The 27,987-nt window shown below is 58.6% G+C and overlaps 4 protein-coding genes across 14 annotated transcripts; 1 reads left to right on the top strand and 3 right to left on the bottom strand.

The window, feature by feature from the left end:
• Positions 1-403: 403 nt before the first annotated feature.
• SMIM12 (small integral membrane protein 12) lies at positions 404-1,713 on the top strand. The gene has a single exon (NM_001271991.2). It carries the CDS (start codon positions 673-675, stop codon positions 952-954), a length of 282 nt encoding a protein of 93 aa, NP_001258920.1. The 5' UTR covers positions 404-672; the 3' UTR covers positions 955-1,713.
• A 5,260-nt stretch (positions 1,714-6,973) lies between these two features.
• GJA4 (gap junction protein alpha 4) lies at positions 6,974-9,859 on the bottom strand. Of its 4 annotated transcripts, none has more exons than XM_015297645.4 (2): positions 9,740-9,791; positions 6,974-8,999 (listed from the first exon to the last, which is right to left on the bottom strand). In XM_015297645.4, exon 2 carries the CDS (start codon positions 8,977-8,979, stop codon positions 7,948-7,950), a length of 1,032 nt encoding a protein of 343 aa, XP_015153131.1. In that variant the 5' UTR covers positions 8,980-8,999; positions 9,740-9,791; the 3' UTR covers positions 6,974-7,947. The 4 variants fall into 4 exon arrangements, with proteins under 4 accessions (XP_015153131.1, XP_040507614.1, XP_015153133.1 ...); XM_040651680.2 differs by having other exon boundaries at positions 9,728-9,791; XM_015297647.4 differs by having other exon boundaries at positions 9,421-9,791.
• Positions 9,860-11,698: 1,839 nt separating this feature from the next.
• On the bottom strand, positions 11,699-16,071 carry GJB3 (gap junction protein beta 3). 2 transcript variants are annotated; one of them, XM_040651776.1, is made up of 4 exons: positions 15,957-16,071; positions 14,943-15,102; positions 12,899-13,691; positions 11,699-12,347 (listed from the first exon to the last, which is right to left on the bottom strand). In XM_040651776.1, the coding sequence occupies exons 3-4, from the start codon at positions 13,654-13,656 to the stop codon at positions 12,332-12,334; spliced, it is 774 nt and encodes a 257-aa protein (XP_040507710.1). In that variant the 5' UTR covers positions 13,657-13,691; positions 14,943-15,102; positions 15,957-16,071; the 3' UTR covers positions 11,699-12,331. The 2 variants fall into 2 exon arrangements, with proteins under 2 accessions (XP_040507710.1, XP_004947838.2); XM_004947781.5 differs by lacking the exon at positions 15,957-16,071 and adding an exon at positions 15,421-15,457.
• A 3,594-nt stretch (positions 16,072-19,665) lies between these two features.
• GJB5 (gap junction protein beta 5) lies at positions 19,666-22,115 on the bottom strand. Of its 7 annotated transcripts, none has more exons than XM_015297824.4 (2): positions 22,041-22,115; positions 19,666-20,878 (listed from the first exon to the last, which is right to left on the bottom strand). In XM_015297824.4, exon 2 carries the CDS (start codon positions 20,857-20,859, stop codon positions 19,969-19,971), a length of 891 nt encoding a protein of 296 aa, XP_015153310.1. In that variant the 5' UTR covers positions 20,860-20,878; positions 22,041-22,115; the 3' UTR covers positions 19,666-19,968. The 7 variants fall into 7 exon arrangements, with proteins under 7 accessions (XP_015153310.1, XP_004947839.1, XP_046759541.1 ...); XM_004947782.5 differs by having other exon boundaries at positions 19,666-20,883; XM_046903585.1 differs by lacking the exon at positions 22,041-22,115 and adding an exon at positions 21,164-21,303.
• Positions 22,116-27,987: the final 5,872 nt, after the last annotated feature.

A 27,987-nucleotide genomic window follows, 5' to 3' on the forward strand; every position in this document is an offset into this window, starting at 1 on the left:
AAGGGAGCTGTAAAGCAGGCTGCTACAGCGGGTGACGGCTCTGCCTGGGGCAGCAGCGGGCAGCGGAGGGGCACCGCGAGCGTGGGCTGCGCCCTCACGTTCTCCTGTCACGGTTTCACCCCCCCCACCCGCGTCTCTCCCTCGGTGGGTCTCCCCGTGGAGCTCCCCCCGCCGTTATCCCACGTCTCACTGCACGGCTCTGCCCACATCGGCCCTCCCCACGGCCCTCTGCGTCTCCCACGGACCTCCACGCCCGCTCTCCCCCCGCGTCCCCACCCGTCCCCCCGCCCGCTCTGCCCGCTCTGCCCGCTCTGCCCGCTCTGCCCGCTCTGCCCGCTAGGTGGCAGCACACACCGCCGCGCGGCGCTCCGGCCCCGGCACCGGAAGTAGCGGCGGCGGCTGCGGCGGCGGCCGGGCCCGGGTGAGCGCGGCCCGCACGCAGCTCCGGGGCCCGCAGCCGGCTGCCCAACGCTCCGGGGCGCCGGTGAGCGCTCCCCGCTCCTGTAGGCCGCAGCGTAGGCCGCAGTGCGGCCCGCGGGCCGCGGGAGGCCTCCGGGCGGCCTCCGGGCTCCGGGCACCGCGGCGTAGGCCCAGGCCGGGCCCGTGGGGGCTAGGCCGCCGTGGCGGGGCCGTCCCCTCTCGGTGAGCGCCGTGCCGCTGCTCCTTGCCGCCATGTGGTCCGTGCTGTGGACTGCCGTGCGCACCCACGCGCCCTACGTCACCTTCCCGGTGGCCTTCGTGGTGGGCGCCGTGGGATACCACCTGGAGTGGTTCATCCGCGGCCCCAGCCCGCCGCCGGCCGAGGAGGAGGAGAAGAGCATCTCGGAGCGGAGGGAGGACCGAAAGCTGCAGGAGATTGCGGGCAAGGACCTGACCAAGGTGGTGAGCCTCAAGGAGAAGCTGGAGTTTGCCCCTCGGGCAGTGCTGAACAGGAACCGGCCCGAGAAGAGTTAATGGAGCTGTTGGTCCTGCCAGCGCACGTGGCTGAAGCTGAGGACCCCCAGCTGGCCCTGCGCTGTGCACGGCAGCACTGTGCTGGGGTTCCTCTGTCACCTGCACACCTCCGCCCAGACCCCGTCCTGCACCTGGCTGTGCTCTGGCTGTTCTCTGCCTCTACTGACGCACGTCACCCTCCCTGGGCTCTGCAGAGCTGTCAGGGTTTGCCCACCCCATGAATGTCTCCAGGACTGCAGCCAGCCCCTGTCCTCCGCAGCTGACAGGGAATGGGGTAATGGTTTGGAGATGGAATGTGTGAAACTCACCAGCTCTCAACCTGTTCTGGCCCCGGCAGCACAAAACCCTCATGGCTTCATCCGCCACACATGTCGCTTTAGGTTTGAGTTCTTTGTGGGCATGGAAACAGAAGAGATTTGCACTCTACATTTCGACCTGAGTGATATGGGATAAGGTGGGCTGACTGCAGTGTGAGGAGGGCCTGCCCTCCTACTTCCATCTCTTCTTGCTCTTTGTGAGCCCAGACTGCTTTGCTACAGACCTCAGCACCTCACCAACATGTTATCACCATGGGAGCCTGAGTGCAGTGGGGATCTGGAAGCTCTCTTTGCACCATCCTGGGGCTCTGCGGCAGGGAAGTGGACCAGGGGAGGGCAGACATCCTGGCTCTGCATCCATTGTGGAGCTCAGAGGTGTAGAGAATGAGAACTCTTGCTTTGTACAGACACAGCCAGATTAAACTTCTGTGAGTCCTGGGCCTCAGTGTCTTTTTCTGCATTGTCACCTATCCGAAACCCTGATTCAGAGCATGTTTCTGCTGCTGGTGTTTTCAAGAAACCCCACTTGGCATGGCTGGGGAGGGATGATGGTCAGAAGGGTGGAGGGAGCACTGAAATGCCAGCCTGTGTTGCTGTGTGCCTCCCTCCCAGCCCCCCCATGCCATGTCACCACTTCCCCTCAGAGTCCTTATCTAAACCAGAAGGGTGGTGACAGTGCTGGGTGGGGGCCCGAGGGACAGGAACAGAATGTTCTGGCCAGGGGTCGCCAGGGGTCGCCAGGGGGCGAGCACTGCGGGACCTGAAACCAGGCCAGGGCCAATGGTGTACTCCACACAGGAGTGTTACCAGCACAGTGGGACGAAACTCAGCAGGATCTGCCCCACTCTGTGCTGTTCCTCTGCCTGCAGCATGGGGTTATCACTCTCTCCCGGCTTGTTTTTCCCTGGTCACGCAGTGAGCCTCTCACCCTGCCTCAGCCTGGCCTTCCGCTCCCGGGACTGATAAATCTGTTGTGTCTCATGCAAAGCCCTGATGTCAGCAGCCAGTTCAGCGTTTTGCATTGCTCTGTCCCGCTTCCTTCTGCCCCGCTGACAGCTTTACTGCCCAGGCCATGTTTACCTCCCGACCTGCTCTCCCCGGGCTGGCTTGCTGCCTGCTGGCCGAGCTCTCCACCAGGAGCTTGCCGGCTGAGGCTGTTTGTGAGGGAACTGAGGCAGGCAGGGCCAGGAGGAGCTGCGTGTGCGGTGTGGTGGCTGTGCTCAGCACTGCCTGGACCAGAAGGTGCAGGAGGACTCCTGGGGCAATGCGCCAAACCCAGTCCTGCTGTCACCCCACGTTCTGGAGTTCAAATGCCTCCCTGTCCCCCTTGCCGAGAGGCCCTTGTACTCGGTCTCTGCCTTTCCCAGCCCAGCTGGGAGTGATGCTGGGCCCACTGTTGTGCTCTGAGGTGGGAATGAACCCTTCCCTTCCCCCACCTGGGACCAGCCGGACCCAGCTCAGAAACCTCTTCCGAAATTCCTTTGTTCACCCCGAGACGGAGTGTCTCCCGTGGCTGTTTATAGCCCATTGATCTGCCTGTTCTCAAACCCCGCAGGGCACAATCACGCTTTGTTGGGGCTTTGCTGGCCCATTTCCTGCCCCCGAGCCCACACAGCCTCTCTGCTTGCTGAAACAATGTGTGGGGAAGGACGGGCTGCCGGCAGCATCGGTGTGGGTACCACCATCCCACGGCGCATCCCCAACCTCTGCAGCCATCTATGCCTGCTACCTAACCAGTGCTTCCACATTTCCAGCTGGTTCCTGCACCAGCAGAGCACTGGGGGTGAGCCATGGGCTCCCCAAGGCATTGAGGCTTTCCGCAGACCAGCCACAAACGGGGGAAAGTACCACAATTCTCCTAAACCCTTGGTGCTGCAAACCCACCCTTCCTCCCATTGAATCTCAACAATGTGCTGCCTGGGAAGCACTCTCTGGACAAGAATAGGAGCTGGTGAGAACTCAGGGCCAGGACAAATAGCCACGATGTCTCCCTAGGAGCGAGAGGAAGCATTGCTGAATGCACCATTATGGTAAAAGTTGGCTTCCAGCTCTCGTGCACCACCCCTCATGGACAAGACATTGCCGTGGTCCAGCACAGGGGCTGCTGCTTTGTGGGAGGATGCTCTCCTTCATCAGCACTTTGAGGAAGCCCGTGTGGCAATGGGCTGTGCTCTGAGCAGTGATTAAATCCAGCACTGGCAAAATGTCACCGTGCTTGGGGTGTGCACTGCGCACAATGCCACGCAGCCAGGGCTCAACTCCTGAGACAGGACTGCACGATATCTTCTGTGTCTGCTGGTGTCCCACAGGCATCTCATCCCTTCTTCCAGAGCAAAGGTCCCCCAGACTGAGCGCTCAGGGTCTGCAGCAGCCACCATCCATGGGCGGGTGCCCAGCTCAGAGGGCAGAATGGCACTGGAGTCACTGGCTGTGCTGGGATTCTGTCCCTGCCAGACCCACGGTTTCCTCCCCACCAGCTCCATGGCCAGCTGTGCTCTGCATGCAGAGCCATGCCCTGGCTGTGGCTGTGTTTGCTCCTGGGGGTCCCTCACCAGCAGCATGTGAGGAACAGATTTTGTTTTCCGGAGGCAGGATGCAGGGATGGAGCCAGTCTGCTCTGCTGCCCTCCCCACGCTGCTTCCCAGCTCACACTGCTGGGGAGGAATGGAGACCCCAGAGCCCCCCCAGCTGCTCCGCACAGCTCAGCACACCTGGGCAGCTGCAGCGGACGTCCGGTGAGCTCAGTGTGGGGACACGCCAGCTGCGGGTCTGGGACTCTGTGACCATGTGGTGGCACCAGGGCTGCTCGGAGCTGCCGGGCCGTGAGTGAGTGACGTGGCTCTGCAGAGCAGTGCAGGGACCCACGGGGACTCCCACTCACATTTCCTGTCCTGGGGCAGCACTGTCACCCCAGGGCACCTGGGACATGCCGGCAGCCCCCAGATGCAGAGGTGTGCAGAGGCGCTGGCTAACGAATGGTTTGGTGTCCCCCAGTGTGTCCCCGCATTCCTTGGGGACTGCTGCTCCCTGCCCTGGTGAACCCAGGCTGTTTTCCCAGGCTCCCGTCTTGTCCTTTCCCAGTGTCTCAGTCCCTCTGCAGGACCCACAGTCCCACAGCATAACCGCATCGCTGCTGCCGGCTCCAGCAAAAGCTCTGCAGCGCCTTTAGAGAAGAGCAGCTCCACTTCAAGCAAAATCCAAGGCGTGGGACAGCAACAGGGGACACGTCCCACTCAGTGTCACCACTTCATGCAGCCACAGCTCCCAGAACCCATCCTGGGGTGGGCATTGGGGGTGCTGCTGCAGCCCCACTGCCTAAGCGCGAGGAAGAGGCCGGAGGGGAGTGACAATGTCAGGATGCAGGAAGTCGTCGGGGCTATTGAGCGCGTTTCCTCCTGCCTGTGGTTCTCACGCGGGGCTCGGGGGCCACATTGTCTGCCGTGCCCATGCGTGGAGGCCTAAATATAACCCTGCAGGGAGCTGCGTGGGGTTGGCTTTTCCTCCTTAGGCACTGGGCTGACGGGGGCAGGGTTGTGCCACGGTTGGTGTTGCCACCGTGGTAGTGCTGGGGCTCAGAGGTGCATCATTGCTGCGGTCCCAGCTGGCATCGCCCTGCCCAGCCTCTGCCTTTCCTCCCCTCTCAGCTGCAGTTTTGCTCCCGCCGCCGCCGCTCTTCCTGCGAGCAGGTCAGATTTAGCAGCTTGCTCTTTTCTCTGCGCTGGGAAAGCTTAAAAATAAACTCCTTGGTGCTCGGCCAGCTCCTTGGGCAGAGCCTTGCGGTGGGACGAGCTGCAGCAGTCCGTGTGCTGCTCCTCTCCAGCCTGGGCTGCACTGTGCAGAGGAACCCAGTGCAGGTTGGTGCTAACTAATGGCCCTGGGACAGTGGTTGGTGTTTGGGCAATGGCCCCAGCAGGAGCTGGGGTCCTGGGCAATGTCTGGCCCCTGTAGGACCAGCTGAGCACCCCCAAACCCTTCCTGGATCAGGAGGTGCTCAGAGTGGACACCCAAAAGCTGTGCCCAAGGGACGGCCCTGCGTGGGATCCCTGAGCTCCACACTGTTTGGGTGCACATCCTTCTGCCCGTGCTCCTCCCTCCCCATTTCTTTCACACCTTGAAGACATCACATCGCTCTCTTGGCACTCACTTTCTTTCAGGAGCTATGGGTGTAGGAACAGCAGCAAGTTTCTTCTTGCAGTCCATTAAAGAAAGTGTGCACATGGGGCACGGCATAGGCAGACTCATGATGAGATTGTTTTAGGGGCTGCACTCTTGGAAAAACCTCCAGCCTTGGATGGAGAAAAACCCCACAGGCTCTGGGGTGGGGCTCCCCCATCCCAAGGGAGGCGGTGGGGGGCAGCACCCCAGAAAAGTGCCCATCCTGGGGTTACCCAGAGGGAGCTGCAGGGCTCAGCACCATGGCACAGGGCCGGGCTTTGGGACAGCGAGCGCCATTCCCAGAAGGGGACCGGAGGGAGCTGTTTATTCAGGAGGCAACACAGAGGTGTGAGAAAGGCCATGCATGTCTACCCTGCTGCTATCTGTCCAAAAGGGCTCCTCCGGGCCAGCCAGCACGCTTATCAGCTGCAAACTTTTATTTGTCTTAGGGCTGCCCGCCCGCCTTCAGGGGATCCCACGCCTGCCCCATCCCCGCTGCTGCGGTGCAGGTGAGCTCTGGCTGTTGTTGTTGGCGTGTGCTGATGAAGGTCCCGGCGGCGCGGGGTCACGGCAGCCACCATTGTCACAACACGGGAACAATGGTGGTGTGCGGGGCCGTGTTGTTGAAGCACGTGGGGCCAGGCACGCGTGGCCCTGCTGGCTGCTGGCTCCATCAAGGGGGCTTGCGGCTGTCTTGTTTTCCACCTTGCAGGGAAAAGCGTGATGCTCTCCCGGTGCCAACAAAAATATCAGCCTGGGACAGCGAGGAGAGCAAACAGCAGCTGCCCGGTGGTAAACACTGTAGGGCTGCGCCATTCCCCTTCCCACTGGCATTTCCTCCCTGCAGAGTATGGGGCCGTCGAGCTCTGCTGGTGCCTGGTGCGAGACAGCCAAGGGGCGCCCCCTGGGAAGGTCCCTGCAGAGGGTCTGTCCGGGTGCCCCACAGCACCCCAGCATGGGGGTTTGGGGATGCTCCAGGGGTGTGCTCCCATCCCCATGGAGGGAGGGAAGCCAGGGAGTGGCCTGGGCACAGCTGTGGCTCTGCACAGTGCCTCCCTCTCTGCTTCCTCTGGCAGCGATACGGCCCCGTATCACCCATATTTCATTGCCTGTGGGGTATTTTTAGCCTGTCCCACCCTCGCTGAAGAGGCCCTCAGCAGAGAGCAGCAGGCTCTGCCCTGGGCTCACGCCGCCAGGGAAACCAAATAGGGCCCAGAGGCACATTGTGCGCCTTTATCTGCGGCTCACTTCCACCTATTATGCAGCAGCTCTGTGGCTTCCACCAGGTTTATCTGCAACTGAGCTGGAGCACACAGATGAGAGGCCCCGGTGATGGGGGCACCCAAAATTCTGTTTTGCACTGCAATGGCCCCATAATGGAACCTGCAGAGGCAGCAGGTGGGTCCGTGCTTGCAGTGATGGGCAGCATCACTAGAACTCACTGTGCCTATGCACACTTCAGCCCCACCACCCATAGGACAGCAGCAAACCCCCCTGCCCCAAACCCTCCCCAGTGCTCCTCTGGCATGCTCTCACCACACCGCACCTTTAATTCATCCAACTTTATTCAATGCAATACAGCGCTCAGTCTGGCAGGGAGGAAAAGGAAGCAGAACAGAGGAGCAAAGCCCACACCCTGCGCTCATGCTCTGTGGCTGCACGTGGTCCATGAGCAGCAGATGGAGCAGGTTCCCGCAGCCCCTTCCATCTCACAGCTTTGGTGGGCAGTGGTCCATTCCTCTGGCCCATCAGCAGCACTGCAGCCCACAGCAGGAGATGACTAGTGCAAAGTATTAAAAACAACGACCCCTCAAAACTGATTACTGCTTGGCTAATTCCTCCCCCCAAACCACTGGGCCCAAAGGCTGGTGGCCTGGGATGGACACGGCTCCCTGGTCCCCTGCATAACGGCACCTTTAAGGCAGAAAGCTCCGTGCTTGGGTCGGCATGTTAAAAATAACTTAGAGACATCACATGGGAAAGGGTCCAGGGACAGGACACAGGGGGGGTCCTGGGGCACTCAGGGCAATGGGGACGTGCGGTGTGACAAATGTCCCAGCACGGGGTTAACTCACTGTGGTCCACAGGGACAGGAGCAGCTCTGGCAGCAAAGCCCCCACATGGATCAGTGCCAGCTGTCTGCTGGGTCACAGGAAGGGGACACAGCCCACGGCCAGGACAAGAGGCTTCCCATGGCTCCACAGTGCTCCCACACTGGCAGGGGGACTTCATCACATCCCAGGGGCCAGCTGCATGGGCAGGACCCCTCACCACAGCCCCTTCCCAGCCCTGGGGATTTGCTCCCTTTTCTACACTGATGCCAAGTCCCTCTGCACTGCACATGCCATCCCAGCACGGCCTGGGGAAGTTTACATGTAGTTTCCTTCCTTGCAGGGCCTATGGGGAAAACAGCAGAGAGCAGAGGTTGTGCTCAGGGGCCGGTGAGTTTGTGAGCATCGGGTCCCAACAGCAGGCACCACATCCTCAGAGCGGGCACAAGGGACAGTCCCCAGCCCAGGCCCTAAACATACTGCTTCTTGGATGCTGAGCTGCTGGGCCGGCTGCACTGCTTCTCCTCAGGGATGGGGGCATCTGGAGCCCTGGGGGCATAGGGGTCCGAGAGGGGCCTGGTGCCGCTGCCCAGTGCCAGGTTCTCCTCGTTGCGGAAGTTGGCCCAGTTCTGCTCGCTGGAGAGCTTGTTGTAAGCCTGGTAGGGCGGTGTGTGGCTCTCAGCCATGGGCAGGAAGGGGTAATGCTTGGCTGGGTAGGGACCTGAGCCCATGTCATCAGCAAAGGCACTCTGGCTCGGGCCAACCGGCACCGGCACCTTCTTGATGCTGCTGAGCAGGCTCTTGCAGCAGAGGTGGAAGAGCTCCAGGAGGTTGAGGATTAAGGAAATGAGGCCCATCACCATCATGAAGATGATGAAGATGGTCTTCTCGGTGGGGCGGGAGATGAAGCAGTCCACCTGGTGCGGGCAGGGGTCCCTCCTGCACACGTAGCGGGGCACCATGGAGAAGCCATACAGGTACCACTGGCCAACGAGGAAGCCTGCCTCAAAGATGCTCTTGCAGATCACACTGATGACGTACGTCCACATCAGTGCCCCTCGGATCTTGAGCCGCCCATCTTCTGTCACGTAGATCTTGGACATCTTCTTTTCTACAGCTGCCAATGCTTGCTCAATCTTTGGGTCCTTGCTGTGAATAGCCCGGAGCTCATTCTCCTGCTGTTTCAGCTTCTCCTCTTTCCGCGAGAGATAGACAACGTGGCCCAGGTAAATGAGGGTCGGGGTGCTGACAAAGAGGAACTGCAGCACCCAGTAGCGGATGTGGGAGATGGGGAAGGCTTTGTCATAGCAGACATTGGTGCAGCCCGGCTGCTTGGTGTTGCACACGAAGTCCGACTGCTCGTCCCCCCACACGGACTCACCAGCCAAGCCCAGGATGAGGATACGGAAGATGAAGAGGACGGTGAGCCAGATCTTCCCGATCACGGTGGAGTGCTCCTGGACTTGGTCCAGCAGTTTCTCCAGGAATCCCCAGTCGCCCATCTTCTAGGAGCCTCGTGCCTCTGGCAGCAGAGGGAGGAGAGGGGGATCGAGTCAATCCCCCATTTGCATGCTGTTCCCCCAAGCTTTCTCAGTACATAACCACTCTTCAGAAGGTCCCAGCAAACCCACTGTGAGGGCATGGCTGGCAGCTCGCAGGGGCAGCCTAAACTCACCCCTCCTACAGCCCAGCCCCACCAAAGGGCAGCAAGCAGTGTAACTACAGCAACAAAGCCCCGAGTACAGCTGCCACCCCGACACGCAGGCAGTGCTGTCCCCACACTCAGTGCACAATCAGGGAATCATTAAAGTTGGAAAAGACCACAGAGCTCAGCCTATCCAACCTGCAATCCACAGCCAGCTCCCTCGCTGTGGGACAATACCAACCCAAACTGTTCCCCCATGCTCCTGTAGCCCCCAGCCTAGGATCCCAAAGCCACTCACCGCAGTGAGCCCCACTCCGCAGTGGGACCCCGGCTGTCCCACTGTCACCCCTGCTGGCCGGCAGCCTGCCCCGCATCCCCCCTCATAGCACAGCCCTGCAGCCCAGCTGGGAAAAAGGAAGCAGCCGCAGCCCTGACTCCTAATTAACCTCTGCCAATTAAGTGCAGCTGGACCGTTAAAGGGACACGTCTCCCGGTGGGATGGAGAAGTGCCCCGAAGCAGAAAAGCGGGTGCATGCAGACAGCAGTGACTCTATCGCGAAGCAGAAAGTGATGCGGTGCCGGGGGTCCCGGGGGGTCTCACTCACTCACTCACTCACCGCCCGCCTGGCAGCGCCGGGCACGTCCCTTCTGCCTCGGGCCGTGCAGGGTGTGAGCGGCCGGGCCGGGCCGGGCTGCGGGGGCCGTGCGGGGCCCGGGGGAGCCGGAGGAGGAGCGCGGACAGGAAACCGGGGCCGGGGCTTAGCGAAACGCCGCAGGTGCGGGGAGCCGGGCCGGGGCCGCCGCTCCCACCCCGTCGGGGCGGGCCGGGGGCGGTGGGGCCGCCAGCACCGCCCGGGAGGGCTCCCGGTGACGGCGGGAGGCGGGGAGAGAAAAGTTGTGCGCGACCCAAACGCGAATCGTTGCTCCGGGGCCGTTCGGCAGAGTCAGAGCAGTACGGGACGGGCGGGGGGAGAGGAGCCGGGGGGGGGGAGAGGTCTCGCAGCTGCAGGGGGGAGACAGGGAAAGAGAGCGGTGGGAATGGCCGTGTCCCGTTGTCCTGCGGGGAGAGCCCGGCGGCTGAGCGCCCCGCACCCGTTCAAAGCCCCTCTGCAGACGGGAGCACCGCGAGGCGGCGGGGACACCCGACGGGAGATGCTCCGGCCCCGTACGGCCGTACCCGGAGGATGCTGCCCTCGGGACCGGTCCGTTCCTCCGGGATTTGGGATATTTCGCTCCTCCAGGAGCGCGTGGAGCGGGGCCGTGCGCGGCGTGGGCGCTGGGTGGTGCTGGAGCCACACCGCAGGCTGAGCTCGGGCAAAGGCGCGGGGCTGCGGCCGCCGTCGGGTTTGAACAGAGCCCGGCTGAGATAAGGGAGGGTGTGGGGACAGCGGGAGGCTGTGGGGTGGCGTTGGAAGCCCGCGGTGCGGATGCCCTGAGTAGCTGAGTGAGGGGACCGGAGCTGGGGCTGATACGGGAAAGCAGTGTAAGTGCTGATATTTTATGCTCATGGTTAAGTCCAGATGGACTCTGGGGGACAAAACCCCCATTTGTGTTCTCCCAGCTGCAGTGGGATGGCACACAGCACAGGCTGCATGGGAGCGGCAGGGCTTGGGCAATCCAAGCAGAAACTGGGCCAGGCTGCTGCTGCCTCTCCCCACCAGGATGTGACATTTCCTCCTCACAGACAGGTCTGAGCATAGGTGGAGCCAGAACAGCCTCGTTACATTTAATATAAATTAATTGCATGGGGTAACACCCACGTGCTGTGGCACCAGGTGTCCAGCACCCATCTCTCAGCCAACTCACCGGGCGTCACCACTCCCCCCTTCCCACCAGCCCAAAGTTGTGGCTGCTGCTGTGACGTGTCCCCTCTTGGCATCTGTCTCCAGTGATGCTCTGCACCCTTCCAGTGGGTGGAAATGATCACCTCTGGGGAGCAGCCCCAAAGCCACAAAGGAAATGGTGTTGTCCCCACTTGTGGATGCAGCAGCTCCCATTGTTTCACCCACACCAGCCACAGGTCTCCAGTGAGCCATGAGGGCACCTCAATGCAGACCCTATGCTGGTTGCAGAGGCACATCCCGATCAGATACTCATGATATCTGTCCTCTGGTGTGGGGTGCCCAAGGCTGGCACCACAGATGGCACAAGTGATGAGGTGCTGAGCAGCAGAGATGTGTCACCATGCCACACGGGCATCGTTGTCACTGCCTCTCAGTGCAGCACAGGCTGCACTGCGTGTGTGGATTTGGAAAAGCATGGTTTGAGCGGACCCTCTGCACAGAGCTGCTTAGGGAGAGATTAAGTGGAAATCATTTCTATTTATTGTAATATTTATCAAGGTTTAGTAAATGATTGATGCTGATCTCGCCTTGATTTCCTTGGGGGCCAGCATGCAGTTCTGGTGAATTAAAGTTTAACGATGCGTGACAAGTGGGAGGGAGGGGGCAGGGGGACACCAGGCATGTGGCCAGGGGGCTGAACCCAGCAGGGGCACCAGAGGAACCAACACAAATCCATTTCTTCAGCCCTCACCTCCCCCCTGCAATTTCCAGCAAGCAGAGCAGACCCCAAAGTCTACAATGAAACGTTTATTGACCCCTTGGATTCATTGCTAATGCTGTGAATGACACATCTGTCTGAGGCAAGGGGTGGGTGCAGAGGGAAGCAGCAGAGCCAGAAAAGCCACTTGGGCAGGACGTCTGTGTGGTGTTTGCATGAGCAGAGAGAGAGAAGCTGTTCCTGTCCCTGTCCTGGGCCAACGCAGCAGCACCATATGATGGGCACCAGCAGCCCCGGCTGGGCACTGCTCAATGCAGTTGTACCCAGCATAGGAGCAGCAGCACAGGAAACCCAAGAGGAGCTGCTGGAGCCTCTGGCTGCTCCCTCCTGCTGGTCCCAGTCCTGCATGCCCTCCCAGTGCAATGGCTTTGTCCCCACTGGGGGCAGCGTGGTGGCTGCTTAGCAGAGCTTGTGATTGATGTCCAAGTGTCAGCACGATGTCCAAGCGCCGCTGGGTGCAGCCAGCAGAGCTCAGGGACTGCCCTTCCCTTACCTGCGTCTTCTCAGGCACCCCACAGTCCTCTCTCAGAGGACTTTGTTGGCTTTAATCATTTTTCATAGAGGTCAAATCTCCAGAGTTTGGGAACTTTGTAGGCTTGAAAAGCTCATGGTCCGAGGGGAAGGTGAGCTGGCTGGGACAGGGGAGGTCACAGCTCCTCTCCTCTGTGGAAAGAACAGACACTCTTAGTTACAGCATGCCTGCAGGCAGCTGGCACTGGGCCACTGCCAAGCATGCCCTCGCTGCTGGGACACCCTGGGGATGTGCCTGTGGTCATCAGTCCTGGCAGTGTTAGTCCACGGAGTCCCCACACCTCACGCTGTGGGTCCCTAAGAAGGTCTTGTCCAGTGCTGGGATGGGGTCCCTCTGTGTCCCAGCTTGGTCTGTGCCCACCCTGTACCTGCCCTGTGCTGCCCGTCACAAGCTATAGAGGTTACAACCACCCCAGCCCATCATCATCACGTATGTCATGGGAACACGAGTGACAATTGCCCATGGGGGCACCAAGGAGGTTTCCCATGGATGGTTTTCCCTCCCCTACAGAGCCGGTGAAATCCCAGCTGAAGGCTCTGGTGGTGGCATTGCTGTTGGTGGTCACCTCCAGGGCAGCCATCCCTGGCACATGCCAGGACCCTTCTCCCTCCCTCTTCCCCTTCCACGACCCCATCGGATGGAGGTCAGGATGGGAGCTGAGGCCTGCTAGGCTGCCACACACCTATTCAGGGCCTTGTTCTCCCTCTCCTCTGCCTTGAGGTGGCACTGGCAGGTGGAGGCTTTGCTGTAGCTCATAGAGCGCTTGATGGACTTCTTCAACTTGCGTGTGCTCTGGACAACCCGCTTGAAGATGAGGTAGAAGATCTCACAGACAGTGAGGACGATGCAGATGGAAGAGGCCCCGACCATGAAATAAGTGAAGACTCTCTTCTCGGTTGGCCGAGCAATGTAGCAGTCTACAGTGTTGGGACAGGGCTCCACACTGCTGCACTTGACCAGCCGTGGCAAGTCGAAGCTGTCCCACATCTTGTGGAGGAGGTAGAGGAACAGGATCTCTATGATGAGCTTGAAGAAGAGGCTGAACAGGTAGGTCCACCACAGCCCGCCGTGCTTCTTGCCCGTGTTGCTGTACAGCTTGGGACAATTCTCCCCATTCTTCTCCCTGTTCTTTTTCTCACGGTCCTCCCGGTAAGCCACGTGCATGATGACCAGCAGGGAGGGACAAGTGACAAAGATGAGCTGCAGAGCCCAGAGGCGGATGTGGGAGATGGGGAAGAAGTGGTCGTAGCAGACGTTGGTGCAGCCCGGCTGGCGCGTATTGCAATCAAAGTCCTTCTGCTCGTCCCCCCAGACCCGTTCGGCTGCCACCACATAGACCAGGACACGGAAGACGAAGACCACGGAGAGCCAAATGCGACCGAAGGCTGTGGAGTATTTGTTGACCCCACTGAGCAGCCCCTGCAGCGTCTTCCAATCCATGGTGAGCGGTGATGGCTGCGGCCAGAATCAGACACCTGCAGAAGCATCGATGGGTGGGGAGGTTCAACAGGACACAGCAGCAGGGCAGCTCATCTCCTGCAGCACTGTATGGACCCTCCTAAACCAGCTGACCTCCTGAACTCCTCCCATCCATCACACTCAGCTGGGTACAGGGCACGACCACATAGAGCAGAGCCTGGGCTGATGGAGGCACAGCCGACCCTGTGTCCTCACAGAGACGTTCAGAGGCGATTCAGCCCTTCCAGGCTTCCCTCTATTAGAGCCTTTGCCATCACAGAAGAGCTGCCTGGAGTACTCCTGCCAATCACAGTCCCTGACTGCACACGCTGGTACAAATTGGCAACAAAATCCCCTGGATAAACAGAGAGGCCGTGCCCTGGGAAGATGTCGGGGCTGCATGGTGTGCTGGGTATGGCAGCAAAGCAAACCCTTGAGTGAAAAGCAGCCTCGTGACCTGGCAGCACCCCTGGGATGGGGGCAAGAGGGAACCCTGCTGCACGTTTCCACCCCCCCTTCAGTGCCCAAAGGAACACGTGCTGCTGGCCACCGCAGTGCATTGCCAGGCCGTGTTTGGGCTGCTGGGTGCTCACACGTCAACCCAATTGGGTGACTACTCAGGGCACATCACTTTGTTTGCTGAGCCACATCAGAGCTGTGGTATGATGGAAGGGAGGCTTTGGGGAGCCATGGCTGCCGTTAATCACCTAGCGGGTGAAGCTCCCCGGCAGGACCAGGCTGGCAGGGCTCCCCATGGGGTACAGCACCAGGTGTGTGTGGTCTCCACTCCTCCAGCCCCAGGCTCACCTCTCCAGGAATTCACATCCATCAGCTGCACTCCCCTGCATGCTCTGCACAGCCCTGGGGCTGTGGGAGTGCCGGGCAGTCCCTGTGCACGTCCATGTTTTGGTGTCTGATGGGACTTTTATCATTAGGGGGTGTCAGGCTCTGACTCTGCCCATCCCAGCCCCACTCAGGCTTCAGTTTCCACATGGGTAAATTGGGTTGAATGGCTGCTGCTCACTGAGAGCCCAAAGGGGTTTGCAGGAAACAAGTTTTCACTCTTGTAGGTGACACAAGGGATCCTGTGCCCAGGTGGGGGCAGGACCACTGGAACTGAGAGCCCATGTATGTCACCCTGGCTGTCACTCCTCTCCCAGGTTCCAGTGCAGACACTTCCCAGTATCACCATCCCCAGCATTCCCACACCCCACATTCCCATGCTGAACAAGCTCTGCCTGTACCAACCTGGCACCTCTGAGACATACCTGCAAGAAGCTCCAGTTCCGTCCCTGCTCACCGAGGGCTGCGGGGTGGGAAGATCCCAGTTTGGGGCATGGCTGGCAGCACAATCACAGCGCAGCGCTCGGGATCCCCTCACTGCTTGGCTCTTCGTGGTGTGGCACCTTGGTGCTACGTGTCCTGGGGCTGTGCGGAAGGAACAGATCCTCAGGTGCTGCCCAGAGCCCACAGAGCCCAGCCCTGGCGGGGTGTGAGCAAGCTCAGCGCTTCCTCCCAGCCCTTCCTACACATCTGCTGTGTGAGATCAGGAGCAGGGAGCTGCCACGTCCCCATCCTCACCCAAAAGCGGGGGAGCAAAGCCTGGAGCCGATAACAGCTGCATACCCCACGAGGACCACTGGCCTTTCACCATCCCCCTGACAGCCACCTGCAAATTCCCCTACGTCCCCATCCCTGGGGCTCTATTGGGCAATGCTGTGCAGCCCCCCCACACCCAGCGCTCACCTCAGCCCGGTGCCGCTCCTGTCCATGTGTCTGCAGTGGGGCAGGAAGGGAGCTGAGCTGGGAGCTGAGCACCACGCCCCGCGTTGTGCAAGCCCCGCGGCTCGGTGATGCTGGCTGTTGGCCAGGGGCAGCTCCAGGTGTGCTGGGCTCTGCCTCCTGCAAAGCACCCAGCACCGCTGCGTGCCAACCTGCTGCGTCACCCCCACGTCCTGACCTGCGTGGGTGCAGGGCGGTGGGACCGAAAGCACCCAGCTCCCACCTGGGGTGCAAATGTAACAGAGCTAGGAGCAGGGATGGGGTGGTCGTGCCCCCTGCGTTGCTCCGTGCTGTGGGTGCACGTGCCATGCACAGCCCTGTGGATCAAGTCCGTGGGGTCCTAACACGGCATCAGGGTTCCCAACTTCAGCCACTGCAGCATAGCACAGCAGCCAGAGATGTGACACCCACACCTCCTTAGCACTGCGGGATCCATCCCACCTCATCCAGCACAGCCCACAGCAGCCCTGCGAACTCCCACCCCAGCCCCAGCAAAGTACCTGCCCTGCACTGGGGGACACAGGGTGGGTCTGGGCAGCTCTGGGAGCAGGGAAACCCATTCCTGGCTGCATGTCCTGCAGCACTCCTGTGTGCTCGGGTCCCAGCTGCAGTGTGTCACGAAGGGAAGGTTTGTTCTGTTCCGAGTAACTGGGTGAGTCTGGCAAACAGCTCCGTGTGGTTATTGTCTGTGCACATGCACATACATGCTTGGGTTGAACAACAAAGGCAGGTCAAATCCTGCAGCAGGGACAACAGAGCCAGATTCCTGCACCAGAAACCACGGCGGCTCCTCCAGGTGATGCTCTGTGCCCCCGGGGGCTCTGAGCACCAAACCCAGCAGCAAACCCAACCCAGCGCCGATGGGGCTCTCACTGTCAGTCCCATCCACGCCCGGAGTGAGCTGGGCAACAGCAACAGTTGTTAAGAGTCACAGGTTATACAATTATGACCCATTTCTAATACAATTTGCCTCACTAATACTTTGGCAACAGAACTTAAGTATCTCCAACCTACAGCACCCCACAGACACCGCCCCGCTCTGGGTGAGACCTTTCCCAACACTCAGCACCAACCAGGCAGCACGACCGTGCCCTGCTGACCACATCCTGCCCCATCCTCATGGGACCCAGAACGCATCCCTAAGTGGGCAACACCCCTATCCCATGGGATGCTGGGTCAGACCCTCCCTGTGTGGGCAGCCAAGTGTCACCGAGTGTCCCTGCTCCACCTCTGCCCCATTTCACGCCTCTGCCAATGTGGCCAGGGTGGGATTGCATTTCCTCTTGCCTGTGGTTTACCGGCCCCGTGGTTCCTGCTGGCACCACTCCGGCACAGCGCAGCTTTGTGGCCCCCAGGGCACGGTGCTGGGACCCCTCCCAGTGCAGGGCATGGCAGGCACTCACCATGCTGAGCTCAGGGCACTCGTGGCACACAAGAAACCACTCCCTGAGGCAATGGAGCCTTGCTGCATTTTTTCACTCCAGGTCAAGAAGAGTTGGTGCTGTGCCAGGCTGGGGGCACAGTGGGGAGCAGGAGAGCCCAAGCGAAACCTTGCGTGGTTCCCAGGCATCTCTCCTGTTCTGCTCAGAGCAAACACAGCAGTTCCCAGTGCCAAATCCGGGCCCTTCCTGTTCCCCCCCCCTTCTCTCAAACGGGAGAGGGGGAGGGGGAAGTGGGGTGATGCTACACCAGGCACCGACCTCCCTGCTGTAAGCAAAGCCAGGGCGCCTGGAGCCCTTCCCTGGCCACCTATCAGCAGGATCAGGAATTTGAGCTATTTTGTAGCAAGCCATGAGCTGCAGCAGCAATCTGGGGGCTGTGGCCTAAGAGAGAGAAAAAGCAAAGGGAGGAGATGCTGAAAGCCGCCCAGCTGGTCTGGTTTGCTCCCCAGGCAGCAGCAAAACCTGTGGTCCCAGCAGCCCCCCCACTGCAATTGGGGCATTTCAGCAGGGGCTGTGTGCCCCACGGCTCTGACACCGTCATGGGGAGAAAGTTCAGTGCCTTCTGACGCGGGCAGAAGTTTTTGCCCACGGCAGTTGGGTGGGGAAGGAAAACAGCCCCGTGTTGTGCTGCGCTCCGTTGGGTATTTGGGCAGCCACGCCAAGAGCATACCTCCCATCTGCGGCTGTGCTTGGCCTTCACATTGCTCTTACTCCTTAGCAGGAAGCAGCCCTGAGTTGTGAATTCATGCCCACGTGGGAGTGGGACGCTTGGAACCCCCCCAAATCCATCGGCATCCCTGGGAATGCCCCATCCTGCAATCAGCACAACGTGAACGCAAAAAGCACTCAGTGACTTCCAGTGCGCTGACCCCGGGGCCTCCATAAGGAAGCAATCGAGCTGCGGAGCACGCAGCCTCCAAACACCACCGGAAAAAAACAGATCTCAACGTCTCCTTAAAAGGGTCTTCAATGGGGTTTGCAAGGCAGAGGTGCCAGGTCACGCAGTAGGGCCGGGTCCTGGCGCTGCCTTTGATCCACCCCAGCCCTGACCCCACTGCAGTGTGGGAGTCACCCGGGGCGTGGGAGCGGGGAATTGGCCGTAAATCAGAGGTTTTGTCCTCTATTCCCAGCAACAGTGACCTTGCTGGGAAGCATGGGCTGCCCCAAGCAGCGCCAGAGTCCCTCTGCATCCCCAACTGGGCTGGCATTGGCAATGCTTTAGTTTTAAATGCTGCCTTCCAGAAATTCAGGGGGCTTTGGGGCATCCCTCGCAATAGAGCAGTCCCTAGATGACGATGATGATGGAGAGTCTAGAAAATATTCAGCCTTTATGATAACACCCCCTGACACCAAGTGCTCTGTGCCCCACGGAGGCACCACTGTCCCCCATTCCCAATTCCTGCAGCACCACCTGGGACAACCTCAGCTCCCTTTGGTGCAGAACACAGACACACACCCGAAGGAACAAGATAACAGCACCGATGTCCCACCAGCCACTGCCAAACCCCAGCCTGGATGGTGCAAGGCTTTGCAGAGCTGCTGCAATGCTTGCTCCAGGCGAGATAGCGCAGCACAACAACAGCAGCACCTGGACAGTCAGGTCTTGCACTGGGTGACTGCTTCTTTGATGCATGGAAGTGGGGCAGGGATGTTTGGATGTGGGCTGGGCTGTGTTGGATGTGTCCCATCCCTGCAGAGATTATGGCTTTCAGCTGGGGAGCACCTCTGGCTTTTGCTCTTAGAGGATAGCATTGATCATCAGCAGCCAACCATGCTGCAAATCAAACAGCCCAGCTCTGTGCTCCGAAGGAGAGGTGAGGGCTTAGCACAAGGGGCAGCTTGAATCCTCTGGTGCTGAAGATCTCAGCAAGGAACATTATCCAGCAAAGAGAGGACAGAGATCAAACCAGCTTCACTTGAAAGAGATGAAAGGAATCCACACGTATGGAATGCACCATCTGCCACCATCACCCCAAGGGTGTCCAAACTCACCACTGTTTGTTCCACGTGCCAACAGAGACCCGGGAAGCAGAGACCCCCCTGTGCTCCTCCATCATCCTCACAGGGTGGCCCCACACATCATCCCTGTGAGAGAACCCAGCATCCACCACCCCCAGCACATCTGAGCTGTGGGCTCAGGTTAATGGGCTCAGGGTTAATGAGCTCAGACCTGCTGCAAAGTGGAAGCAGCTGAGGTGGCTGAGCAGAGCCCTGCACTGCAGGGCCGGGCAGGAGGCCCCCCATGTGCCTTTTCTCTGCAGCAAACACAGCAAGTGCTGGGGCTTTCTGTGCACACGGAAAAAGTAATAATTGCACCCTCTAAATACAGCGAAACCAGTAACAGATCGAGCTGCTTGTTCAATGTTAATGTTACTTATGAGTGCATTCGCCATGAAATTATTGTTAATTATTCATTCCAGCTAATGTTCAGTTACTGTTGATGGCCTTAGAAATTGCAGAGCAGCCTGAGTCACGGCAGAACGCGACATATTACAGCAATAAACGGGATCATACTCTGCCATTTAATGTTATTGTTTAATCAATGGCTGGGGTGTTTTTCCTCTCCTTTATTTGGCTGCTTTGCTCGGGTGTTTTTCTCCAGCCCACAGCAGGCTCCTCACCCTTTTGCTTCGTGGCTGTGGCTGCTGTACCAAGAGCAGCATCGCTCACAACCGGCTCCAGAGCTGCTCTGTGCCTTTCCAGGGGCAGCACAGCCCTTCGTGCCCCTCTTGGCATGAGATGTGCCCAAAAAGCAGGAGAACATCACTTAGAGACAGAAATATTTATTCGCTGCAAAGATACACTCAGGACCCACTGAGGCACTGAGCGGAGACAGGCTCAGTGCATGGCGCAGAGCTGCTTGCCCCCCGCCTTGTGGTACCCAATGGCTGGCCCTGCAGCACCTGCTCTTACCCCAAATCCACCAGAACGATGCGAACCTCCTTGCCTTGAGGAGAGGAGAGGCCGAGTCCCGTCTCCATGGTTGGGCCACCCCAGGGCTCCCAAGATGGGGTCGTGGGACGGTCCCATCTGGAGCAGGATCTCGGGCAGGCACAGTGCTCCAGCAGCCCTAGGAAGGAGTCTTCTCCTGCTCGGGCAGTGTGGTGGGGATGGAGGTTGTAGGGATGGAGGCGGTGGGGATGGAGGTTGTAGGGATGGAGGCAGTGGGGATGGAGGTTGTAGGGATGGAGGCACTGGGGATGGAGGCTGTGGGGGCTTTGTACCCCACCCCATGGAACACCTGTCCCCCTGTGCTTGCAGACTCGGCACAGTCATGGCTGTGGCAGTGGCTCTCCCCAGTGCCGGCCTGCAGGCGCTCCCGACACCGCTTGCCAATCAGGTAGGCGGCCTCTACCAGGCTGAGCACGATGCAGATGCAGGTGGTGACCACCATGAAGAGGGTGAATATAGTCTTCTCAGTGGGCCGGGAGATGAAGCAGTCCACGATGTTGGGGCAGGGGGGCAGCTGGCACTTCACCAAGCGGGGCAGGGTGTAGTTCCTGTAGATGTGGTAGAAGATGTAGAGGAAAACCATGTCCACGCCAGCCTTGACGATGAGGCTGAACAGGTACGTCCACCACAGCCCGCCTCGCTTCTTGCCGGGGTTGGGGAAGCGGGAGCGGTAGCTGTCCCCCCTCTCGGCGCGGTGCTGCAGCGCCTTGGCTTGGCGGTAAGCCACGTGCATGATGACCAGCAGGGAGGGACAGGTGACCAGGATGAGCTGCAGAGCCCACAGGCGGATGTGGGAGATGGGGAAGAAGTGGTCATAACAGACGTTGGTGCAGCCCGGCTGCCGCGTGTTGCAGTCGAAGTCTTTGTGGTCGTCGCTCCAGACGCGCTCGGCTGCCACCACGTAGACCAGAAGGCGGAAGATGAAGACGAGGGAGAGCCAGATGCGGCCGAAGGCTGTGGAGTATCTGTTGACCCCACTGAGCAGCCCCTCGAACACCGACCAGTTCATGGTCTCCCGGTCCTGTTAGCTGCTCTGGGAAGAGAGGAGACACAGTGAGGGGCCGTCTCTGGCAGCACTGGGGGGTCCCCACCTGTGTGCCCCATGGCACAGAGCCATGCTCCCACCTGGGTGCCCTCAGGGACAGCCAGCGCCCTTCTCTCACACTGAAGTATCCTCTGCCAAACACCGTCCCCACCTGTGGGCTCTGAGGACCCGGCAAAGCCTCAGGAGCAGCATCCTCCAGCCACTGCACACCGCGATCTGTGCCCGGCTCAGCCTGCCCCCATCCCACACCGCCCTCCCCATTTCTCACCTCATCACCCAGGTATTTGTTGTTATTTTTTTCTTACACTACCAGGCTTGGCAAAACAAACAGGAGCAGGCCGGGGTGTGACTCATCCAGCAGCTCCACCGCCACGTCCTCTCCCATCTCTGGAATCCAACATCTCCTCCACTCCTCCCACCCCAAAGCACAGGAGGAGCCTGACATCAACTCAGCAGTGCTGCCCACACACCAGGGCAGGCAGCTCCTGCGAGCTGGTGTGGCATGGCATGGCATAGCATGGCACGGCATGGCATAGCATGGCACAGCACGGCATGGCACAGCATGGCACAGCACAGTGTGGTATGGCACACTGTGCCATGGCGAGTGGACACCATGCAGTGGGCTCAGAGGGGCTGCTCAGCCCCAGGCAATGCTCTAGGGCTGAGTGCCCACTATCACCAGCTGGCATCAGCTCAGCCCGTTCCATCCCCAGGACCCGGAGCAGTTCTGTTTGACCCCAGCTCGCATCGAGCCCGATAAACACAATTCCCAGCGCTGCTTTTGGGACCGACTCTCCTTAAACACTTCATTTATCAACAAAATAACAACATTCCCCTTTGCTGGCAAAGCAACACAGGCTCCACTGCTCTGTGCAGTCTATGCTGCCCTACCAGTGCTCCCTGTGCCCACACCTCCCGTGGGAGCCAGAGCTCCCCGCATGCCCCTATGGGGTTGGCTGAAGGCACGGATGCAGGACAGGGGACACACAACACTGCCCATTTTTTACCATTCCCAAGCAAGCTGACAGCAGCAGCCCAGGGTGCACGGTCACACTGCAGAGTGGGGCTCAGCTGCGTGCACCCACAGTGAGAGAGTTCCCCATCCCACACCAGCAGAGCCCCCAGCACCCGGGGCTGCCCCTTACCTGGGGACGTCCCGCAGAGGCCGGGTTGGTGCTCACGGGGCAGGAGCGCATGGCAGGGTGTGCGGGGTGTGAGTCATCGCAGGGCTCCTGGGAGTGAGGAGGAGATTCCCGGGAGCAGGGGTTGGCTTCGAGGCAGATCCCTGTGCTGGGTCACACTCTGCTCGCATTGCAGGAAGGGCTGTACCGCTGCAGGGATGCGCTCCGGGCGCCTGGCTGTCCTGGGGATTTTGGGGTGTCCCAGCAGAGTGGGTGCTGCTGTCCCACCATGTGGTCCCTACTGCTGCCCCACACCTTCTCTTGCTCAGACCCCCAAGGGCTGCCCCAAAGCCCTGCCCAGATGGGGGCTCCATCCCACAGCAGTGCGGGGGCTGCCTGGGTGCTGCACGCAGTGCCAGAGCACAGGTAGGGCTGACACCATTTGAAGAGCAAATAGATGTTTCATTTGCAATTCCGCTGGGTGTTAAAAAAAAAAAAATAAATGTAGAGAAACAAATCTAAACAGCTGTAAAGTAAATTACCACTGTTTGCTGATGGCTCCAGGGAAGAGTTCTGCAGTTTGAAATCAAACAAGCCCTTTTTTTTTTTTAAAGCATCAGAGTGACAGCTGTGACCGGAGGGGGGGTTTCCAGTTTCTCCTTTAGTGATGGAGGCAATGCAAAGGGGCTCTCCCAGCTTGCCACTTTGGGGCCCAAATCATCCTTTTTTGGGTACACCGGGGTGATGCATCCTTCCTGCTGCCTCTCCCACTTCCATTGCCAAGCAGTTCAGACTTGCAGAGGCACAGAGGTGCCGGAGGCTGCACCGCTGCCCATGGGGAGCAGCTCGCCCAGGCGGGTCAGCACACAGAGGTGTGTTAATGGCAGCACTCCGTCTTGCAGGAAAAAAGCCCCATTAGCACACTTTCACTACAACGTGAAATATTAATAACGCTTTGCATTTATATAGCATCATTCATCTCGGAGTCACTCGCCGAGCTCCTGACATGAATCACACCACGGAGTGAGCTCTGCAGGGAGATGGGTGAATGGGGCTGTGCCCATTTCCCTGCTGCACACACTGAGGACAGCTCTCCCCCAGCCCTGGTGCAGCTCTCCAGCTTTGTGGGGCTCCCCCGTGCCGTCCTTTTTCTGCCTGGGTTTTCCATCTGAAAAGCTTCAATTTTTTTAATTCTTATTTATTAAAGTCAAGCTGAGGTGGCGAGGAGGGGCCGCTGCATCGGGGCTGCTGGGGAACCCACAGCAAAAGAGCATCTCCAACATGACCAGAGTGCTCCTACGGCACAAACCGTGGCAGAATGCTGGGAAGAGAGGCTATTTTCATCTTATTAAAGAGCCTTATATTTAAAACCCTTCTTCAGGTCCATAGCACAAGATGATTGCAAAGGCTTTTACACACTAACGCAGCAGGAATCACTCCTGCTTTCAGTGATGTTGCATGCAGATGCTGCTTAGTAGGGCAGAATCCCATTATTGATGCTGGATAAATACAGCAAAAGAGCTCTGGGAGCAGTGATGGAGCTGCTGTGCACGGCGTCAGGCTCGTGGTGTTCTCTGCTCCCCAGCAGCCAGCAGGAGGGGAGCAGTGGTGGGGAACAGGGGCTGTGTTCTGCTTCGGAAGCCCAGGTCCTGGGAGCAGAGAGCAGGCATGACCCCATGCAGCAGCGCTGCCTCTGCCCAACATGTTTGCTATGCAAAGAAGGTGGCACTTTGTTTGCAGACAATTAAAAAACCAAACAGATTAGTGCAAACCAAACACACCGAGCAGGCTGGGTGTTGGCTGAACTCCTGGGAAAGTCACACGAGCATCCAGAGCTGTTGCAGGTAATGTGAGCAGCAGCGTGCCCTGTGCCCAGCCCTGCTGCTGTGATGCTCCCACCCCTCCCAGTGCATGGGAAGCACAGGGGCAGCCCCAGCTCTGCAGGAAGGGATGGGACAGCCGGGCTTCCCACCCCATGTAGCAGGTTCTGTTCTGCTCAGAGCTGCGGAAGGAGGGAACCTGCAATTAAAGGAAGGATCGTGAGAAGGGGGCACTGCTAATGAGACCAACAGCAATTAAAGCACCTCCTGGGGCAGCAGTGGGGCGAGGGCACTGTGCTAATGAGGAGGGGCTGTGGCACGAAGGTGCAGGGGTTCAATGAGCAACATTTTGCAGCTGTGCTGTGGCCCCATTTCTGCAATGGCAAACGCCAGGGCACAGCCTGGTAACAGCCATCCAACATGGCCAGTTCCCATTAATCTGCTAATATTTGTAAGTGTGGCTGGAGGGAGTAACCTCATTTCTAGAGAGAGCTTAATTAATCACGGAATCAAACCGACTGGATGGGATGGTGTGCTACTGAGGAGATCAATCCGCATGGTTGCTGGTGGCCAAGGATGCAAGAGAGGTCAGTGCTGACCTGAATCACAGCAGCTGATGGTGATGAGTGGAGAGGAGGGCACAGTGATGGTGGGGGAAGAATAGGACCACAGACAGCCATTGGATCCCAAAACCCAAATGGAGAAGAACTGGGGGCCTGGGATGCTATCCAAACGGGAGCAACACGTTGTAGCACCGAGGGACATGGTGCAGTGGGCACGGGGAGGTTGGGCTGATGGTTGGACATGATGATCTTAGTGATCTTCTCTAACCTTAATGATTCTATGATTCTAACCCAGCCTCCAGACCCCACTGGTTTCCACAAAGGCGCCGGGTTATTTCTGTGTTGGGTCCTTTGGCAAAATAATCATCATGCCAGTAACATCTCTGCCCTTGCTGCTGACCTTGGCAGCGTTCAGATGGATGACCCGCAGGTCAAAGTCTTTATATCCTATTACCAGCCTCCTGAGTCATGCCTGTCCCCTGGCAAGTCATATTATTTTGAAATGGCAGCTAAATGGGAAAGAGGTCATGCTCCCAATACAGTGACAATAGGACATGACAGCAGTTTTCTGAGTGATTAAGCCTCAGGTGATGTTGGGGCTCCCAGACAAGTGGCTGAAAGCTGAAGGATTTTAATCACCCCAGACGTGTCATTGCATCCTCACAATCCATCCTGCCGGGGTGGGCTTGTATGGCAAAATGGAAGTGATAGAAAAAATAATCAAGCCTAACCCGTGCACCGACCAGTTAGTTACCCAGGCTGCAGGTACTGCCATTAATAACCAGCCGGTGCAGCCTGTTGGCCCTCAGAGAGCATTCTGCAATAAATCAGAGCTGGTGCCATAGTGCAGAGCACAGGGACTGCCCGTGCAGACACTAGATGGCATTGGAAGAACGCGCCGTGCAGTGCCGACAGCTTCCCTGGAACAATCTGGCAAAGCAGAGCAGAAAACTCAGGATGACGGAGCAGAAAATGTCTGTGCCTGGGCAGGGATGGCAGCTCACCTCCAGCCCTTGCGCCAACCTTGCGACGGCGCGGCTGTCTGGGGAGCTGTGCTGCGTGCTTTGATGCTGAGCTAACATTATTTATTTATTCTGGCATTATTTATTCTCCAAGGAGCTGCAGGTTAGACCCTGCACGGTTGCTGCCCCCCCTCTGTGTAAATGCTGCTGTCTGGGGGCTCTGTTAGTTTCCAAAGGCTCTTCATTGGGAATGTTACCCCAGATCTCTCTGCTCCAAGTGCACTGCAGCCCCTGAACTGGAGGGGCCACTGCAGATCTCATCTCTGGGCTCGATGCCCACACATTTGCTTGCAGCCCCGCTTCCATCCCAGGGTCTGGGGGTGGTTGGGGGCACCATCCTGCAGCAATGCCTGCACAAACCTCTGTGTGTGGGGCGAGGGCAGCAGGCATACAGCCCTGTGCAGGAGCCCCGTGTGCCGGTATCGCTGCTTCCAACAGCTGGGAGCAGTCAGGCTCTTTCCTCTTCCAACTGCTTCCCATCACCTGTCAGCCTCCTCCCGCACTGAGCAATCAAAGGGACAACATCTCCTCTCCTACACTCCCCCAAATCAACTCCTGAATCCCCGCTGAGCTGAGCTGACTTTTGCATTTTGTCTCCTAAATTATGCATCGCACAGGAAGTCGAACAGCCACAATATGCCTCTTGATTGCAGCTCGCTCTCTTCCAGCCGACCCAGTGCTCGCAGCCCATCTCCCCAGCACAGTGGCAGCAGGCAGATGGCCCGGCCCCACTCACAGCCCAGCAGCTGCCTTCAGATCCCCTCCCATAGGTGTTCCAAAGGCCCCTGGCCTTCTAGAAAGGGGCTGCTTCAAAGCAGTGTGGCCAGGCTCCAGGTGAGAGCTGTTGGGGAGACATCATAGCATTCTTCCAAAGGCTGAAAGCTTGCTCACCCTCTAAAGAAAATACCAGACCAAAATCCCCTTCACCCCCACTTGGCTTGCCAAGCCCCCTGGGCAGCAAAATTCATGAACTGAACTCTGAAAAGGGCCCAGACTTGGCTCGAAGCAAGAGATTGTGCACCACCGTGCCTTAAAATGTCAGCACTTTAATTAGCCGCCATCTGAAGCTGGCGTGGCTCTGCCTGGAAAATAGCTAGCAAACTGTTTTGCCCCTTTCTGGTTTTAGTCTGGGCTGAGAAATTTGTTCAAGCTGACCTTTTGCCTGCTGGATCTCCCAGATTCCCATTTCATATTGGCATTTCCTAAAATTAGGAGAAAATTGCCCCCCAGAATATCACTAGCCAAAGGGTTTTTTTTCCTTTCAGCTCTTTCGGATGCTGCTACCAGGTCACCTTCACGTAAAAGGAAAAGCCACAGTTAAAGTTATCCAGATGGAGGTGTTACCTCCTCGCAGGCTTTTAGTGCTCCAGATAAATCTCCAGCCTTACCCACCCTTTATATTTTGGGTTGATTTTTTTTTTGTACCTGTAAGGATGCCAGAGTCATTACTTCCACTCCAGGATAATTTCTTGCTCTGAAGGATACTGAATTCCTTCACAATTTGCTGACCAGCAGCGCATGCTCTCCAGGTGGGTTCTGTATTGGATTTCCACTGCTGGAGCTTTGAGCCTCCTTACACTTGCACATGTGGCAAATCAATGAAGTCAAAGCCAGAAGAAGCATCTGAAAAACCACATGGGAGTCAGAGCCCCATAGTGGCTGTTGGCTTTGGAACTCCTGGTGCTGAGGCAGCGCAGAGCAGCCAGGGGCTCTCTGATGCCACAGTGATCGGAGACACACACCACCAAAGCACTGCCTACGGCTCTGAGCCATCCCTAGTTACTGGGGCAATTACCATCCATACATGGAGTAGCTCAACATGGCTCTTGTGGTGACTGCCCACACTGAAGGGCCACCACCGCCATGCTGGGTGCTGCTGAAGGCTCAGGGGTGTTGGGTTTGGGTCTGGATTTGGCCTGGAGCTCAGTGAGCATCTTCCATGTCAGGTTGGATATTAAGAAAAGGTTCCTCACCAGAGGGCATGGGCATGGAACAGACTCCCCAGGGCAGTGCTCATGGCAGAATTCAAGAAGTGTCTGGACAATGCTCTCAAACACATGGTCTGATTTTTGGGCGGTCCTATGTGGAGCCAGGAGTTGGACTCAATGATCCTTATGGGTCCCATCCAACTCAGGATGTTGCATGGTTCCGTGATTCAATGGTGCATCACCAGCCCCATGTGCTGCACTGCCCCGGGCCCTCTCAGAATGGCAGAGCCCTCAGTTGGTCCCGCACAGAGCGAGCGGAAGCTGGACCTGAAGCAACGCTAACAGCAGCCTGGTAGTAATTCTTGAGCGCGGCAGAGGAAGAAGAGCTGGATCAAAGCATCCTCCCTGCCTCCCCGCTCATTGACAGAGAGCCCCGAGTCCTGGCCTCACCGTGCTCCGGGCTTTGGTGGAGTACGACAGTCGTCTGCGGCGTGGCAGGCAATTATGGCAGGAAGAAAGCGGGGGCAGATCGCCCCGGGTGTGGGAAGAATTGAGCCGGCCGCCTTTCATCCGCACCCCACCGGCCACCGCCTGCCGCTCGTTATTCTTCTCCCTCCTGATCAAGGCGAAGCGATTCC

Source organism: Gallus gallus, chromosome 23, assembly GCF_016699485.2.
Source record: "Gallus gallus isolate bGalGal1 chromosome 23, bGalGal1.mat.broiler.GRCg7b, whole genome shotgun sequence".
Classification (NCBI taxonomy): Eukaryota; Metazoa; Chordata; class Aves; order Galliformes; family Phasianidae; genus Gallus; species Gallus gallus.

Coding starts and splice junctions, on each gene's coding strand:
- GJB5 (XM_015297824.4), bottom strand. CDS start 20,859: ATGAACTGGTCGGTGTTCGAGGGGCTGCTCAGTGGGGTCAACAGATAC.
- SMIM12 (NM_001271991.2), top strand. CDS start 673: ATGTGGTCCGTGCTGTGGACTGCCGTGCGCACCCACGCGCCCTACGTC.
- GJB3 (XM_040651776.1), bottom strand. CDS start 13,656: ATGGATTGGAAGACGCTGCAGGGGCTGCTCAGTGGGGTCAACAAATAC.
- GJA4 (XM_015297645.4), bottom strand. CDS start 8,979: ATGGGCGACTGGGGATTCCTGGAGAAACTGCTGGACCAAGTCCAGGAG.